This window comes from Anser cygnoides, chromosome 18 (genome assembly GCF_040182565.1).
Source record: "Anser cygnoides isolate HZ-2024a breed goose chromosome 18, Taihu_goose_T2T_genome, whole genome shotgun sequence".
In the NCBI taxonomy this organism is placed as follows: domain Eukaryota; kingdom Metazoa; phylum Chordata; class Aves; order Anseriformes; family Anatidae; genus Anser; species Anser cygnoides.
In genome coordinates, this window is record NC_089890.1 from 1,700,541 (window position 1) to 1,717,623 (window position 17,083).

Here is a 17,083-nt window from a genome sequence, read left to right on the forward strand (position 1 = left end):
CACTGAATTTTAAAACTTGTTTTGGACCGACTGTGTAAGTTATGTTTTGCCTTTTACCACATTTATAGTAAAATAAAAGGGTAGAATCCTGGAAACATAGCATAATTTAGCTTAGAAGATATGCCTGGAGGTCTCTGGTCCAACTTCCCTGATAATTTGTATCATGACATTCTAAAAACATTTATAAGTAGTTAACAAAGCATATGTAGCTACTGATGTTTTAAGCTACAGCCACGAGCCTGCCCATGCAGAGATAATTAAAAACTGAACCACGATAGGGTGAAAAGGCAGTTGGAAGCTGCCTATTGACTACTTCAACCTCCGTAACTTTTTCCAAGCAAAAGCTGGTCTTGAATCATATTTAGAAGGGGTTAGAAGGGACCTCCAGAGGTGTCTAGTTCTATCTCCTACTTCCAAGCAGGACTGTTGCAAACACTAAAGCAGTGTTTTGCTTAGCTGAGGCTGGAAAACAACAAAGACCGGAGCTCCTGCACCTCTGACCCATGAGATCCATCCCAGGGCTGCATCACCTTCCTAGGAAAGAAGTCTGTACTTAATGTCCAACATGAACCAAACTGCAGCTCACGGCTCTTGCCTGTTTCTTTATTATTTGCCACCCACAAGAAGACTTTGGCTCTCTGCTCCTTGTAATCATCCTTCAAATAGTTGCAAGCAGCTACTAGACCTCCCCTTAGCCTCCTCTTTGCCAGACCAAACAAGCTCAGCTTCCTAAAACTCTCCATAGGACGAGCACTCAAGGCCCTACTTTGTTAGCACAAATTAGTAACATGCCAATTTATAAATGCAACCACAAAAAACAGTCTAGTAAGACATTTACAGAACTGGGGCCTTTGCTTTTGAGTTTTAATATAATAAATGGTTTCTAGCAAGTTGAAGCTGCAGCTATGCAAGTGTGAGCTTCTACATCAAGACAAAAGGAATCCAGGGACTCAGACAACACAAATCTTGAAGAAAAGAAACACTGCTTCATATTTGAAAGAAGTAGGATAATGAAATTATGTAACGTGAGAAGGGTCTGGGACTTCATAGTCAGTTAACAATCAAGACGAAAGTTAAACAACATAAATGAGATTACACTTTTTAAAATCAGAACCCCTCCATTCTTTTATCCCACATATCTGGAGTCAGCTGAGGAGACCTGAAACAACCCAGAACATTACTAAATATGCAGAAGCCTAGAAAATAGGCCTGCCGAGGCTTGGCCCGACTTCAGCCATCATCTTCCTCTACATTACAAAGCAGTGTAGTGAGCTCTGTGCCCTAAATCTTCCTTCCCCCGATGCTCCCCCTACCCATTCAGCATCTTGTCACACTCATGCCATCAACTCTGCATTGCCAGAACAGAAAACAATCACTTTACCAGGTCAAGAAGCACCAGTTTGCTCAACCCATCAGAGTGTACATGGGTTTTTTGGTAGTTCTTTGTCAGGGGAAAAAAAAAAAAAAAAAAAAAAACACTTTCAGGCTAATAAAATGTCCAGGAAAAGGTGACTAGTAATGGTGTTTCTAACTGTTCTCATTTCCCCTTTTTCTCCTTCCAGGGAAACTGTTTAACTGTTTTTATCGCTTTTTTTTTTCCCTAGCACAATCTAGAGCCTTTCAACATGTTCTTCCCAGGGAGCCCACGTCTCCAGCCACCAGGCTCTCCTGACACACTGCCCTGCAGGTCCAGCCTCCCCGCCAAAGCAGAACCCCCTTCAAAAGGGGACAAAGCAGCAGCACATTTACTCCAGATTCATTGCAGTTTCTGCTGCTGTCTATTTAATGCTCAGCAGATCCATCCCATCTGTGCTGCAGGCTATGAGCCACACAGTTCAGCATCAGTGAACTACAACTGTTCTTTGATCACATGAAAGAAATCAGGGCGTTTCTTGCAATACAGGCAGATCACATTTCCTGCAAACCTTTCTAATTTCTCAGTCATCCAGCCTTAATACCTTCCCTCATGTGCATTCATTTCAACTGTCAAAGTTTGTGTGATTATATATCCCTTCCCAGTCATGCAGTTTTACGCGCATTTCCTGATGCAGATGCATTGTAACACTCCACTCCAGTTGAACTTGTAACATGAATAAACATTATCGCTCCTAATTCAACTTAAGCAGTATTTTCCTCACTTGTAACATATGAATTGCAAAGCCGTTGCACTGCTCCCACAAGCAATCCTTCCATTCAGAGAACACCAAGGCTTAAACAAAATCATCTGCACGACACGATTCATGTTCAGGAGTGTGTGCAGGACTAAGGCCAAAATATTACATGACCATTTTCCCTTTGGAGGGATGGATGGTGGATTGGTACGGAATCTATAGATGGGCGGACTTTACAGACTCCTTTGTGCTCACTGTTTCCATCTACATTAAGAACCTGATCACTACAATCGATTTTTCACCCTGGGATCTAAAGTTCACATTACATCGTGTGTTTTTCCAACTAATTAAACCCCGGGCACATTTATTACATATAAACACCCTCCCCTCTCACAAAGAACTTGCATTTTAGCAGCTTAAAGACAATGCTGGGAGTAAAAGCAGAGCATGCAGGAACTTAGTCAAGCACTACTGAGAGTGCTGGGCCCAGACCGGCACCTTCTCCTGTGAGCTGATGACATGGGATGGCTGCACTGGCGCTCCCCACAAGCATCACTCTGCTACAGGTTACCTTTTCCCCATTCTCCCTGTAACACGGCTCTCTTGAATCCCATTTCTTTTCTTCCAGAGTTTCTGAGGACAGTTCATCTTCTTCCTCTTCTTCCAAAATATCTGAAAGGTCTGAACTACGGTTGTGCTCAGCAAAAAGGGTGAGCTGTCGTCTTCCTATTTCAGACAGTTTTTCTTCTTGCTGTGGAAAACCAAAACAATTACTTCAGTCCTCTCAGGCACCCTCTCTATTTCAGCAATAAAGTAACATTTTACTTTTTTTCTCTCATACACATGCAGTTAAAGTGTGGTAGGAAATAAATTGGACAGCACCCGGTGCAGCAATTGGCACATGCACACACAAGCATGTGCATAAACACACAAAACTGACAGACATTTTATAGCATGCAAAGAAGGGTACAGCTTAAGACTGTAAAAGAAAGAAAAAAAAAAGGATATTAAATACAATCTATATCCCCCTCCATAGGCAGAAATTTGACCAAGGTACAAAACAAACCTCTCTTTTCACTCTGGACATTTCTTTCATCACCTCCTTGCCAGGGGACAACCTCAGGAACTCCTGGCAGCTGCTCCCACCTGTGGTTGCATCTCGGGAGGTGCCCTCTGTCCTGTCAGCCTGGCCTGGGGTGGGCACAGGCTCTGGGCTCAAGTGCTTCTCCTTTGTCTCTCTCTCTCTTTCAGTACTGGGACTTTTTAGTGGCTCTTCCACAGAGCACGTATGGCAGGTCTCCATACGTATCTTCAGGCTACCGCTAGATGGGGTCTCTAGCTCAGGCGCTGTGGTTACAGATTGTTCCATCTGGGAAGCAAACCAAAAAAAAAAGGCATCACCAGGACAACAGCATCGTCTGCAGGACCTTCCTGTGCCCCCCCTGTGCATGCTCTATTTCTACTCTTCTGCAAAGGACCCCTCAAGGACAATTTGAGAAGTTCAACCTTGGCCTCTTTGCCAGCAGTTCTGAGGTGAATGACACCAGTCTGCTGCACCCCCCACCCAGCCCCTTCTTGGCAGGGAGCAAAAAGAAACCCGGGGGAAATGTCATCCAACACCTGTGAACCAAAAGGGGACCCTTAACCCCACTGCTCTATCTGAAATACCATGTGTTCTGTGTCATCGGTGCATGAAGATTTTGGCAGCCAATTTTGTAGCACGGAAGGCTGGCCTGTCCTGGAACAAACTCCTCCTCAGAGTTACCCGAAGGTGGGCCCTTCCACTACAGCACTGTGCTTTGCACCTTTGCGAGTCCAGCCACCTCATATGTCACATCCAGGCCACAGAGGCATATCAACAAATAGTTTTAGAGCAGCAAGAACAAGATGAGCCCAACCTATACCACCAGGCCATTTCCCATTCTGCTGTTCCAGAGGAACATCCTGAGCACTAGCTTGCGGGTTAGCTTGAGCTGGGGGTGAGGACACTATCCCAGCACTTCCTGGAGCTGGTAAGTGCTGTGAAGAAAATGGGATTTTGTGAAGAATATGGACAAGAGTACAACTGCACAGACAGGAACAAGGAGGGTAAATCAGGCAGGCCTTCATCAGCCATCTCCTTTGCTAACCGTTTATCTGAAAAAGGCAGCCTCTCTCCACTGCATTTTTCAACAAAGTACAGTTTTGTCCCTATGTACCAGACACACTTAGCAAATATTTACAGGATCAGACTCCAAAGGAGATTTAGACACTGCAGCACCTAGTTTCTAAATGCCCCCTGAGTTTAGGCAAAAGCTAGGCAGGTCTGGATTTCATACTTAATCTGACAGCTAGACTCCTCCTGCCCTGCATCTTTTTGTTGACAGCTGCACAAAGACAGTTTGTACTGGGCATCCCAGTAGCAGAGGGACACAGAACTACCGGAGCGAGTCCAGAGGAGGGTTACAAAGATGATCAGAGGACTGGAGCACCTGTCACACAGGACAGGCTGAGAGAACTGGGTCTGTTTAGCCTGGAAAAGAGTAGACTGAGGGGAGACCTCATCAATGTGTATACATAAATATCTGAGGGGAGGGTGTCAAGAGGATGGAGCCAGTCTCTTTTCAGTTGTGCCCAGTGACAGGACGAGAGGCAACGGGCACAAACTGAAGCACAGGAGGTTCTGGCTCAGTATGAGGGGGCACTTCTTTACTGGGAGGGTGACAGAGCACTGGGACAGGTTGCCCAGAGAGGCTGTGGAGTCTCCTTCTCTGGAGATATTCAAAGCCCACCTGGATGCCATCCTGTGCAAGGTGCTCTAGGTAACCCTGCCTGGCAGAGGGGTTGGACTAGATGATCTTCAGAGGTCCCTTCCAACCCCAGTCATTCTGTGATTCTATGACACTGCTACCTAACTGGGCAGTGCCCCTTCTTGCTACGGGGCCTACTCTGCCTTGCACAAGTCCACCCAACTGGAGAAGATTCTTGCAAGTCAAAGACAACAGCAATGCCTAACTAACACTGACATCAAAAACAGTAGAAACATCCTTTTCACCATCCAGTCCCAAGGAGTTCTTGCTTTCCTAACTCTACTCATGCTCCGGTTGCACACATGCAATCAAGCAGTGAGATTCTTCTGCTCTTGCAGGCACACAACAGCAGCCAATGCTGTTTCCTAGTTTGCCAACCACTGGACGATGGCCCAAAGAAAACAGTGCGTCACAACGGGAGAAAGACAAACAGCAGCATGTCATTCCATTCCCCAAAATCATTCATTCTCCTTCCCAGCACACGAGGCACTGGGCACGAGACGTTAAGCTTACCTTCACCTCTGTCCATTCGTCTGAGCCTTTCAATTCTGCTTCCTTTAAAGGGCCAGGCTCTTTGCCCTCACCAGGGAGCACTGTGCTGCCAGCTTGCTGAGGAGGCACAGTCAGGCATTTGTCTTGTGCATCGCCTGATCCCTCTGGGAAAGTGCCTGTGGTGTGCACCAAGGAAGCACTGGGAGAGCAGAGGTGCAGCGGTGAGGAGGCTTTCTCTGGCAGAGATCGTGCTGAGCCATCGTGGCTGGAAGAAAGATCAGTCAATTTGGCATCTGAGATATCAGTGGAAACTTTTTGTCGAAGCAGAAGTGCCACTGTCTGGTGTGTGGGTGGGCTGCGCGCAGACAGAGAGCCCCTGGGGTCTCCGCAGGGCAGTCTAGAGGTAAAAGTAGTAGAAACAGCAGAATCTGAATGTGAAGAGTGACGAGATGTTCTCAGCAAGACTGAGGAAATCTGGGCTGGAACTGAATCTACTGACTCTCCATACAGAGACATTGTTCTCACAGAAACTTCCCGGCACACCTGGAACATCTGAAGCTGGGACAAGTCCACAAGAATGCTCCCAGCTGTTGGAGAAGTAACTTCTATTGCCTGCAAGCAAAGAACCAGGAAGCAGTTATTTATTGTGCCCAGCTCAGCCTTTCTGAGAAAGGTAGTTCCTGAACCCAAAGTTAACAAGTGTCCCCTAACAGTAAAGAGAAAGTCACAGCTTTTGGGTATAACATCACTGGCAAAGATGAGTTATTAACTTTCCTGGGGCTTATTGGCAGCACCATGGTGAGGCTGCACCATTATGCCTCTTCCCCACCCATGTTTCAGGTGGACACACCACAAACGTGGCAAAAGGAAGACACTGTAATGCTGGGATAAAAAACATACGTGAAAGACAGTCAACAGAAAGGAACTGTTACTATGTTCTGAAGAGACTGGAATCAAATTAACAAGCTAAGCACCCTTATGAGGAATGATGAAACTCCCTACTGAAGCCACCACAAAGCAATTTAACCATTCTGCAGTTACGGGGTCCCCACTTGGGATCCCACAAATCTGGATCTGCCCTAAGTAACCAACCTGCAGCAAAGTTGGCCCCGGTGTACCATGCTAATGGGGTATTAATCAGAAAAGTCCCTTCCCAGTAGAAAAAAAACAAAAACAAAAACACGTTTCCTCCCTTTTTAGAGCATGGCCTTGTCCTCCTTTTTCTCCACTTCTCAAGAATACACAAAGTACCTCTCAGTCCTGTCCAGGTCACAGGAGCACCACAGTGACATTAACATCATCACATGCCTGACTTGTACAGTCAGTGGCTGCTTTCGATGTCTTGAGGCTCTGAGGCTGCCCCATTGGCCCTGCACCAGCCTCCAGCCACCCACCTGCACAAACATCAGCCTTGCACAGTATCAGCTCCATACCTTCTGCCCGTCCGCGTACACAGCGTAACCAGTGACTCGAACTCCGTTGGAAGATCCTTCGGCATCAATAGTGACAGGTAACCAGCTGATAACTAGGATACCTGGCGAGGGACCAGCTTCTACCTGGACATCCAGAGGAGCATCAGGCGTACCTTTGAGAAAACAAACAGACTTTTTTCTTGCTTACCTCACTACAGCAAAACACTAAATTAAACCCGTTTGTATCAAAAAGAAAACTCTCACACCAGCCTTGTCACTGCAGAACCCCAAGTCTTGGGAAGTGCAAGACAAAACCAGAGCAAATAAGGTGCTCTTGTTCTGTGAAAACGTTAATGCACAGAAAACAAAACTTTGCAAAAGTAGCTGAGGCCAAGATGCAGCAACCCTTAGAGCAAGGTAAGTGCAGGTCACAGCAAAACTGATTGTCCATGTCCCAAGAGGCATGCTGCTCAAATCAGCAAAGGGGATGTCTTCTCAGAGCAAATGAAAACAGAAGTAATAAATTCTTAAAATAAAAGAAGAACAAAACATTAAGGCAAAACAGCACAGCATCTCACACCTCAGATCCTAATAAACCTTGCTTCCCTTTACTCCAAGGTTTCACAGCAAAGTACTGACAAAGCTCTCTGCCCCAAGCACTTCCTGCACAGTGGCAATGGGCATGACTGCTCTGATACCTGCTAGTGGGGTAGTGAAGTGTATCACAGCTGAGTTCTGCTCCTGCCCCTCTGGGACCTCTTCCCAAGGAGTTTTCAAGGGCCGGGCTTCCAGCTTGGCAACATACTGAGTGCTTGGCTGCAGGTTGCGGAAAGCATACCAGTAGACCCCTGGTTTTGTTATGTCACATTCCTCCCCATTGAGATACACCGCGTGGTTATAATTGCTGTTGCAGGGAAGCCATGTGACTTCTGCTGACGTGGCAGTGACGCTTCTGACTTTCAGCATAGTTGGTGCCAAACAAAAATCTCGCCCCACAAAGAAAGTGCATCGCAGTTTATCAGAACTGCCTTGCTCCGTCACGCTCTGCACAGACACACGGTAAGCCTTCGCCTTTAAATCCAGCTTTTCAATCACCGCTTTGGTCTGAAAGCCACTCTTCACATTTTGACGTAGCTCTTCATCCACATAGATATTGTAGCTTTGTATGTCTGGGCAGCCAGTCGGCAAAAGTGGTGGTTCCCAGCCTACAACTATGCTTCTGGCAAGCTGCTTGATCAAAGTCAGTTTTCTTGGGTAAGGCACTGCTGTGTGACTAACAGCTTCCTCCTGGTCTCCTTCTGCTCTACTGACCAACGGACTGATGCTACTCTCTTCAATGGAGAAATCACTCTTATCTCCACTGCTGGTGCTTGCACTGACAAAACTTTTCTCCTGGTATGAACTATGGGTGAGATCATTCAGCTCCGAAGGCAGAAACGTCATGAGGTCATCATCTGAAATTCGCTCAACAAAATTGGAGGGGACCAGCCCTCGCCGGCCATCCATCAGCTCCCCTAAACAAAAAACAGGAAACCTGTTACCACTGCACCTACCGTTCAACCTTCCAACCCATCTGTGAAGACAATGTGACAATGTCTATGCTAGGTCACAACTGCACTGCAGTCAGGAATGAAAAAAGCTCTGGGATGTTATCCCTGGGCAAGTTTGCTCCATTTCCGACAGCTGCTCTCGTTACATCCCGATGTCCACAGTGAGATAACTCACTGCTCTACACACTTCAGAGTCAACTAACCAGAGAGTGTTTTGTGTAATTAAGGGTTAAGCTTACGGGTTTTTCCTACTTCATTATCCTCTTGTTCTTCCATCACAGCTCTTTTACTAACTTAAATGTCTTTTTCTATTTTTCACAAACTATGCAAGCTATTTTATGTCTTCTCCCAGCCAAACAGATTTGGTTTTCACAGCATTTCCCCATGGAATTCCATCTATCCAGTTCTGTATTCAGCTCTGGCCTTCTTTTTAGTTCCCTCCTTTGCTATGCTAGCTTCTGTAATAAAGATGTCCCGAAAGGACACATGGGGATAACTGATACCACAGCACTCTTCATAAGTGCAAGAACCATCAAATCAGTATTAAATGAACACCGTATAGGGACTGAACCTACTTTCAAATTCTACCTACAGCAAATCAAGTGAACGCAGGGAAAGCAAAAAACATTAGTAAAGAATAATCTTTTTATTCTTTAAACAATAAATAAATAAATACATGAGAAGCTTGGAAATAGAAAAGAAAGAAAGAAAGAAAGAAAGAAAGAAAAAAGAAAGAAAGAAAGAAAGAAAGAAAGAAAGAAAGAAAGAAAGAAAGAAAGAAAGAAAGAAAGAAAGAAAGAAAGAAAGAAAGGAGACAGCCAAAGAGTAAGCAGTGCAACATGGCATGCATTTGCCTCAGCTCTTGCAAAGCACCTGAATAAATCAGGTCCCTATATCCCCATACGTATGCCAACTCTACAAAGAAACTTCGCTACATTTTACAGTCCATAATTCTTTGCTTCAATTCCATCCACCCATTAGTCAATGAGGACCATGGTTTCAAAGGTGCCAAAAGAGAAACACACTGTATAACACCAAACAGGATAAACACTGTGGTTTGAACTGCTTAGCTTACATCTTAATATGCCCAAAAGAGCAAGAGGTGATCAAGACCATCAACTGCCTGTGGTCCCTGGCTCAGCAGGCAGCCACTGGAAAGAGGGTAAGAGACCACCTGCAGAAGGCACCCATAGGTTAAACTTGGTCCTCTCCATGGAAAGTAGTGGCAAAACTCCCATTGAATTCACCAGACCAGGATTTCACATTTTAGACTTTAATCGTGATGCAAATAAACTATTTTCCAACAGAACCTGCTCTCCTCACTAGCAAACTAGCTTTGGACAGAAAACATTTATCTTGAGCTTTTAAGATTCACTAAACTTTTTTTTTTTTAATGGGATCAAATCTCCACAGCAGTTCAGTCACATTCCACTCCCACTAGAACACACCTTCAAAGAAGCCATCTTCATCCATGTCTCCATAGATGTAAATATACTCTCCAGCAGTCAGTGGAAGTTCTGCCTCTGGATTTTCATTAGGTCCATCAAATGGATTGTAGCTGAAATAGTAACAATATGAAACCTTACTTCATACAGCAACTTTCATAGCAACACCTTCAAGCTGTGCTGTTAGATCAGCTTACATTTTAGCTGCATCCACCTTTTGTAAGCAGCAAATTCCACAGACAAAGGTCAAGACTCCAGCTTATGCTTTTATATGTAACCAACGTTATATTGCTCCATGTTCGAATAGCAGCTAGGAGTGCTTTGCTGAGTGGCAGAAGAGATGTCTTTTGACATCTGAAGGAACAGATCAGAGTGACTCAAGAAAGTGTTTTAAAAAGATTTGATTTACCTGAGTGCCTGTTGTTCTCCTGATTGTATCAACTAAATAAGCTGTAGGATTCTGTATTTCTGAATTAGACATCCTTAGATTCACCTGCACTCTTAACTCTTTTATGTACACAGTTCTCTACATTTCATGCACATAACCACTCTGAATCAAAGTGTCTCAAACACGTAAAGCATACTTTACCAGCCATACAACTGTCGGGGATAAGCACAGCAAAGAATCTCAAAATTCCCATGTTTCAAACCCTAAGAATGAGCTGATTTGTGCAGAAGAATGTTACATATGAATGAAGAAAAGGTTTCTAGCCTTTGTAGTTATCCAGTCCTTATGATTCAAGTTGTCAAGAACCAACTCCCAGTGCTGTAACTCCACATTTTAAATGCCAGTCCAAAAGCACATAAAATTGTTAAATAAATGCACTGGTGATAGTATTTGGGCTCCAGGTAGTTCTAATCTACCTACCCACAAGCCGATCAGAGAGCCTAGTAGACGAAAAAGCCTCATAAAGAAACTTGTAAGCATCTACTGCCAATTCCTGCTCTTCAGTCTTTACAACGGTTTCCAGCATGCTGAAGCAATGTTATCCTTTCTGAGCTGAGCAAGACCTTATGGGCACAAGACTAGAACATGAACACACAGGTCATATTTGATCTACTCCTAATAAGTGTAGAATCATCCCAGTTCTCCTCCTTCCAGTCCACAGTCTAAAAGCTGAATCATATGCCAACATTCTTGGAATTGTAAGGAGGGACTTGGCTTTGACCATAGCAGCTCAATGGACAGCAAAAATGAACTGAAAAATCTGGCGTTTTTCTCTCCTTCTTCAGTATTACATTCTTTTTAATAACAACCATAAAGATTTCAGCCAAAACTCAATTCAGGAATTCTGTGCTGAAGTTTTCTTAATTGTTGGAATAAGATTTTCTTGGAGAAGGCTACACAATTCTCTAAAAATTAGACCAAGGAATGGGGCAATTCAGAACTCAACTTTCCATGCAAAATCATTTTCAAAAGAAAAATTTCAACCAGTGCCGCTTGCTGAATAGCTAACGAGCTTGCTACATTTTTGTTATGCTGAATGCACAGGATTTGCTTGTGGAGGAAATATAAGTCACCAAAAAAAAGTCCAACAGATGAGTCAGGTACATGGTTGAACCTGACAGCCATGCCTAACAGTGGTTCATATCATAGATCAGGGTAAATTAGGCAAGTGTAAGATAACCTGTCTAACCTTAATGAGATGACATGTTACCTGTATCGAGCCAAGAAGACCTGGAGCTTTGCAGGGCCTTGGCTACCTGTCTCTGGCATTAGAGAGATGCTGTCAACATCCAGTTCTTCCATTTCACTCGCTGTGTCCACCTAAAAAAAAAAACATTAAAGATGAAGGATTAGATATGGTCAAAATCAGAATGAAGGAATGCTCAAAAGGTTCCAACAGTAGTGAACAAGTCCTCTAAGCAGATGTATGTGGTGAGTTTGGCCAGTTTGGGCTAAGCATTAGTCTAGAAGAATGATTTTTAGGGTGAAAAAGTAGTACTAAGAATGACAGCTCCAAGCTGCAGTTTCAATGGTTCCAGAACATTAGCAAAAACTCCTTGCCCAGGCAGGTGATGCAACCTTGGGAGAGGTTTCCACAGAGCTGGGGGATCTCCCACTGCTGAAGCCTCAGCTAGGTAAAGCCACGGCCTCACTGAGCCAGTGTTGGTGGGCGGTCCCACTATGAGCAGGAAATTAGACTTGAAATTCTGGAAGCCCCTTCCACTGTACATATCCAATGCAGTAAATTCAGTTCCTCCTATCTCTGTGACCCGGTCTGAGATACAAATGGTAATCTGAACCTAGGGAGCCTTATAGTTGCATTAAATCTCTAAATCTCTAAGCTCTTGTAATTCAGGCAGTTCCCCTGCAGCACATGTAAACACTTCAATCTAACATTTATGTATTTTCAGAATATTAAAAGACCCCATCAGTTCAGACCAAAGCTCTATCTCGTCCAAACACCTGGCTGTGATAACAGCCAGTAGCCTATGCGGAAGGAAAACATATAAGAGACAGAGTAACAGAGTGAGCATACAGCTCTCATCTTCCTGATATAGCCTCTCTATTGCTAGCAGTGAGTTTCTTAAGGACCTTCCTAAGCCGGTTCTGCACCCTGAATGCATTTGGTGGCTACTGGCAGAAGCATATTCCAGATATTTGTGTTAAGCTTTTATGATAGACATTTTTGAAATTTTGTATCTAATGGCAATAATTTAGATAATGCAATCATTCTTTCTAAGGAAATGCACTTACCTTGTGTTTATTTGAAACTATGCCAACGAGCCAATTCAACCTGCCTTTTTAAAATACACCTCAAGGCAAATGTATTTTCGATGAACCACAGAATCATAGAATGGCTTGGGCTGGAAGAGACCTTAAAGATCACCTAGTTCCAAACCTCCTGCCACAGGCAGGGACACCACCCACTAGATCAGGTTGCCCAAAGCCCCATCTCACCTGGCCTTGAACACCTCCAGGGATGGGATCCACAGCTTCTCTGGGCAGCCTGTTCTGGTGCCTCACTATTCTTACCATGAAGAATTTCTTCTTAATGCCTTATCAAAATCTATCCTCTTTTAGTTTAAGACCATTCCCCCTTGTCCTATCATTATCTACCTGACTAAAGAGTCCCTCTCCGCCCTAAGACTCACTTTAAGTATATTGATGCCCACTGCAAGCACTGGGAACAAACAGCAGATATTTTTCCAGTATATGAACTGCAGAAGTTAATCTTTCGAACAGTTCAGAGCACCTTTTCAGGGCAGTGTGCTCCTTGTAATGCAATCCTGCACCATATCCTAAGACAACAAACATCTGCACCCTGTAACACCCAAAGGTAGACAACCGGAGTAGATTTTAAACAGCCTGGCTAACACTCTGGAATGTCCCCATACCTATGTGTTGCTGAAGCCAAAAACTCTGCACGCTGATCTCTTCAGGTATTCATGGCGATGGTGGGTGGCTTCCAAGCCTCCTCTTACAGAATCACAGAATAGCTAAGGTTGAAAGGGACCTCTGAAGATCATCTAGTCCAACCCCTCTGCCAAGCAGGATCACCTAGAGCACCTTGCACAGGATGGCATCCAGGTGGGTTTTGAATGTCTCCAGAGAAGGAGACTCCACAGCCTCTCTGGGCAACCTGTCCCAGTGCTCTGTCACCCTCCCAGTAAAGAAGTGCCCCCTCATATTGAGCCAGAACCTCCTGTGCTTCAGTTTGTGCCCGTTGCCTCTCGTCCTGTCACTGGGCACAACTGAGAAGAGACCGGCTCCATCCTCTTGACACCCTCCCCTCAGAAATTTATACACATTGATGAGGTCTCCCTCAGTCTCCTCTTTTCCAGGCTAAACAGGCCCAGTTCTCTCAGCCTGTCCTGTATGACAGGTGCTCCAGTCCTCTGATCATCTTTGTAACCCTCCTCTGGACTCGCTCCGGTAGTTCTGTGTCCCTCTGGTACTGGGGAGCCCAGAACTGGGCACTATGCTCCATCTGTGGCCTCACCAGGGCTGAGCAGAGGGACAGGATCACCTCCCATGACCTCCTGGCAACACTCTTCCGAATGCAGCCCAGCATCCCCTCGGCCTTCTTGGCCACAAGGGCACATTGCTGCCTCCCGGTCAGCCTGCTGCCCACCAGGACTCCCAGGTCCCTCTCTGCAGAGCTGCTCTCCAGCAGGTCAGCCCCCAGCCTGTAATGGTGCTTGGGGTTATTCCTCCCTACCTGCACTTGCCCTCGTTGAACTTCATGAGGTTCCTCTTGGCCCAGCCCTCCAGCCTGTCGAGGTCCCTCTGAATGGCAGCACACCCCTCTGGGGTATGAGCCACTCCTCTCAGCTTTGTGTCATCTGCAAACTTGCTGAGGGTGCGCTCTGTTCCTTCGTCCAGGTCGCTGATGAGCAAGTTGAACAATGCTGGACCCAGTACTGACCCCTGGGGGACACCGCTAGCTACAGGCCTCCAACTAGACTCTGCACCACTGAGCAGAACCCTCTGAGCTCTTCCATCCAGCCAACTGTAAATCCACTTCACTGTCCACTCATCTAGGCCGCACTTCCTGAGCTTGTCTATGAAGATGTTTTGGGAGACATTGAACAACAGTAATTACACCGAACAATAGTAATTTCTCCCACTACAGAACTGATAGTAGTCAGATAAATGTTCCTTTCCAGGTGTGACCATCACTTTATCACTGAAGATGACAACTTCTCAGACCTTACACAGTGGTGAGCACTGCTTGGCACACCAACATCCTTCATTAATATCCTGGGCTCTGTAGCTCAAGACTTCAATGTCCTCCACATGTATAATGTGGCACTCCATGTAGCCTCCAAAGTTTTAGCCGTTCAGTAAACATCAGTGAACCAAGAGACCAAGAGCTGCCTCCCACACCATTACACCCAGCCCCACTCACAGCACTAGCTTACCCTAAATTGTCATATCAAGTGTACAGCAGTGAGTATGAAAGACTGCTTAAATGAACCCTGGAATACTACATAAGAGCTCCTGGGGAAGAGAAGAAACCGCCACCTATGGTCTCTTGGTGACACAAACAGGCAAAGCCTATTAACTTCACCCCTTTGTTAGCACAAACTCAGCATCTTGGTGTATTATGTATCATGGTGTATTCAAACAAATAAAACTAGTACGCCTACGAGAACAAGCAAAGAAACTCGAGTCCCTCATTTACAGCTCAGGGACAAAAATAGTTCGGGCATAGTCCCTCAGCATGCTAAAAGTAACAGTCTGTAAACTTTATGCTTGCAACCATGACTGAGGCTTAACCACAGCTTCCCCACAATTCTTACCATATGACCTCCCCACTTGCCTCCTTCTCCAAGCCCACAGTGCTCTGTCTAGTCAGTTGATTCCTTCCTAAACTGCAGTAATATGTACAAATGAGCACTGCAGACATGGGCATCCAAGACCTTTTCAATTCTTCCTACAGGTTTTCTCATTTTGCTACGGTTTTCTTCAGTCAGCCAGAGGGAACGAATGCAACACCAGGAAATACAGGGCTCTCTGCAATGCATTCCTTGGCTAGAAAGGACAGGCCCGAGAGGGGACTCCCATACTGACCTCTGGAGTTGGGCAGGATTTTGGACTGTTCTGCATGGATTCTGATTTTGAAGAGCTCGACTGAGATTCAACTTTTTTGGCTTGTTTCTGAGAACCAGTAGCAGAAACTGGGGAGCCAACAGCAGCATCAGGAACCCGCTGTGACGACTCCAACTCATCAGCCTCTTCATTGTGAACCTTCTTTGTGCTTTGGTGAGTGAGCAATGCAGGAGCAGTTGAATCTGCAATAAAATAACCTATCCATTACTTTTAGCCGCAGTCAGAATACAAGATCAAAAGCGAGTATCACAGTGAGCAAACACTCTTTAGAGCAGCTCATGTCTCAGTAAGCGCGATTCATTTAACCGTGCAACAGACTGGGCACCCTAGGCTCCATTTGGTCAGAGAAGCGCCAAGTTCTCTCCATGACTACAAAATGAACTTTGGTTATTTACGAGAGAAAGAGAGATACAGACAGAGATCCCAGAAGTTGATACAGACAGAGATCCCAGAAGCTGATAAAGACAGAGATCCCCAAGAAACATTTGCATTATTTTCTTTACACCTTTCCACTTACACAAATAATAACACATTTATCAAAACAACCACAGGCCAGGCATCTCCAGCAATTACCTTTCTCCCAGTGGGGCTGTGGGCTAGAGCTGCACAGTGCAAGAGGAAGCTCAGAAGTCACCAGTGTAGAGGTGAGAAGGTCAATTTTTCCTGTTTGAAGTCGGAATTGTTTGAGTTCCTGAGACAGGAGGCTGAACTGCTCTGTTTGATTGCGGCACTGGTCTTCTAGATCTTTCACCCGGGCCTGACAGGAGAGACACAAGATGAGGCACAAACCTACATTAAAATCACCACTGAGGCTCCAAACAGCATTTGTCTTTGCTACAACTCCAGAAACTGAGTGGGTCTCAGACTGCAAGGACCTAACTGTATGCCCTGCCCAGGAATGGTCAATAGCAATTGGAAGCTCTGCACCTAGAGTATCTTCGGAAACCTGAGACTCCTTATCTATTGGGAGACTGACTACAAGATCAATTAGGAATTATCCCTGAAATGTTGAGTTTGAACTTTAATGTCCTATCCAAGTCTTGCACAAGAGAGGATGTGATGAGTCAAAGATAAGTAAGTTTTGGAAAGAAAAAGACTGAGATAGCTTTGCATGTTTATTAGGGCATTAATATCATGTCTGCAAAAGGAATTGCTCTCCCAGTGCTCTATTTCCTCCATCACCCCAGAAGCTCCAGGAAGCTCCCACAACCTTACCATGGCCTCCCCACAAACTGTTCTGGGCATGACTTCCAGACACCAGGAAGGGCATAGAGCACCATCACCGTGGCCTGCACTGCAGAATGTTGGCGTGATGCCAGCAGCCCACGTGGTTTGCCACCAGGTCCTATAGGGATGACTTGCTCCAGGAAAATGCATGCTGAGTACAAGAAAGCTACATCTCAACGGGATGATATGCAGGGGAGCATTGGGGAAATACTGTGGAAAGGGAAAGACTCATTCCTTCAGCTTAAGACTACACTGCTAGGTAAGTATTTTTATCTGTTTTGTAGTGTTCTCTTTCTACCATCTCTGTATCTTCCCATTCCAAAATATTGCCAAGTCTTGGCTGTCCTTACACATCCCCACACCCTCCCTAGCTGCAGGCATATTCCCAGGAGAACACAACTGCTCCTTTCTCTCTCCTCTCTCTTGCCACCATGTAGCAGCTTAGTCTGGCTTCCTAGACAATTTTCCTGTGTAGACCTTGCTCATGCCCTTCAAGT

At 45.3% G+C, this 17,083-nt stretch overlaps 1 protein-coding gene across 9 annotated transcripts in view; it reads right to left on the bottom strand.

The window, feature by feature from the left end:
- Positions 1–17,083, bottom strand: part of TSPOAP1 (TSPO associated protein 1) — a 71,010-nt gene that overhangs the window by 18,756 nt on the left and 35,171 nt on the right. For all 9 annotated transcript variants that reach the window (XM_066979853.1, XM_066979852.1, XM_066979851.1 and 6 more), the window contains 9 exons: positions 15,933–16,116; positions 15,321–15,541; positions 11,458–11,567; positions 9,803–9,912; positions 7,503–8,318; positions 6,826–6,977; positions 5,414–6,004; positions 3,178–3,480; positions 2,683–2,862 (listed from right to left, as the gene is read on the bottom strand). In XM_066979853.1, coding sequence (XP_066835954.1) covers positions 2,683–2,862; positions 3,178–3,480; positions 5,414–6,004; positions 6,826–6,977; positions 7,503–8,318; positions 9,803–9,912; positions 11,458–11,567; positions 15,321–15,541; positions 15,933–16,116 — 2,667 coding nt within the window. The remainder of the gene's footprint in view (positions 1–2,682; positions 2,863–3,177; positions 3,481–5,413; positions 6,005–6,825; positions 6,978–7,502; positions 8,319–9,802; positions 9,913–11,457; positions 11,568–15,320; positions 15,542–15,932; positions 16,117–17,083) is intronic.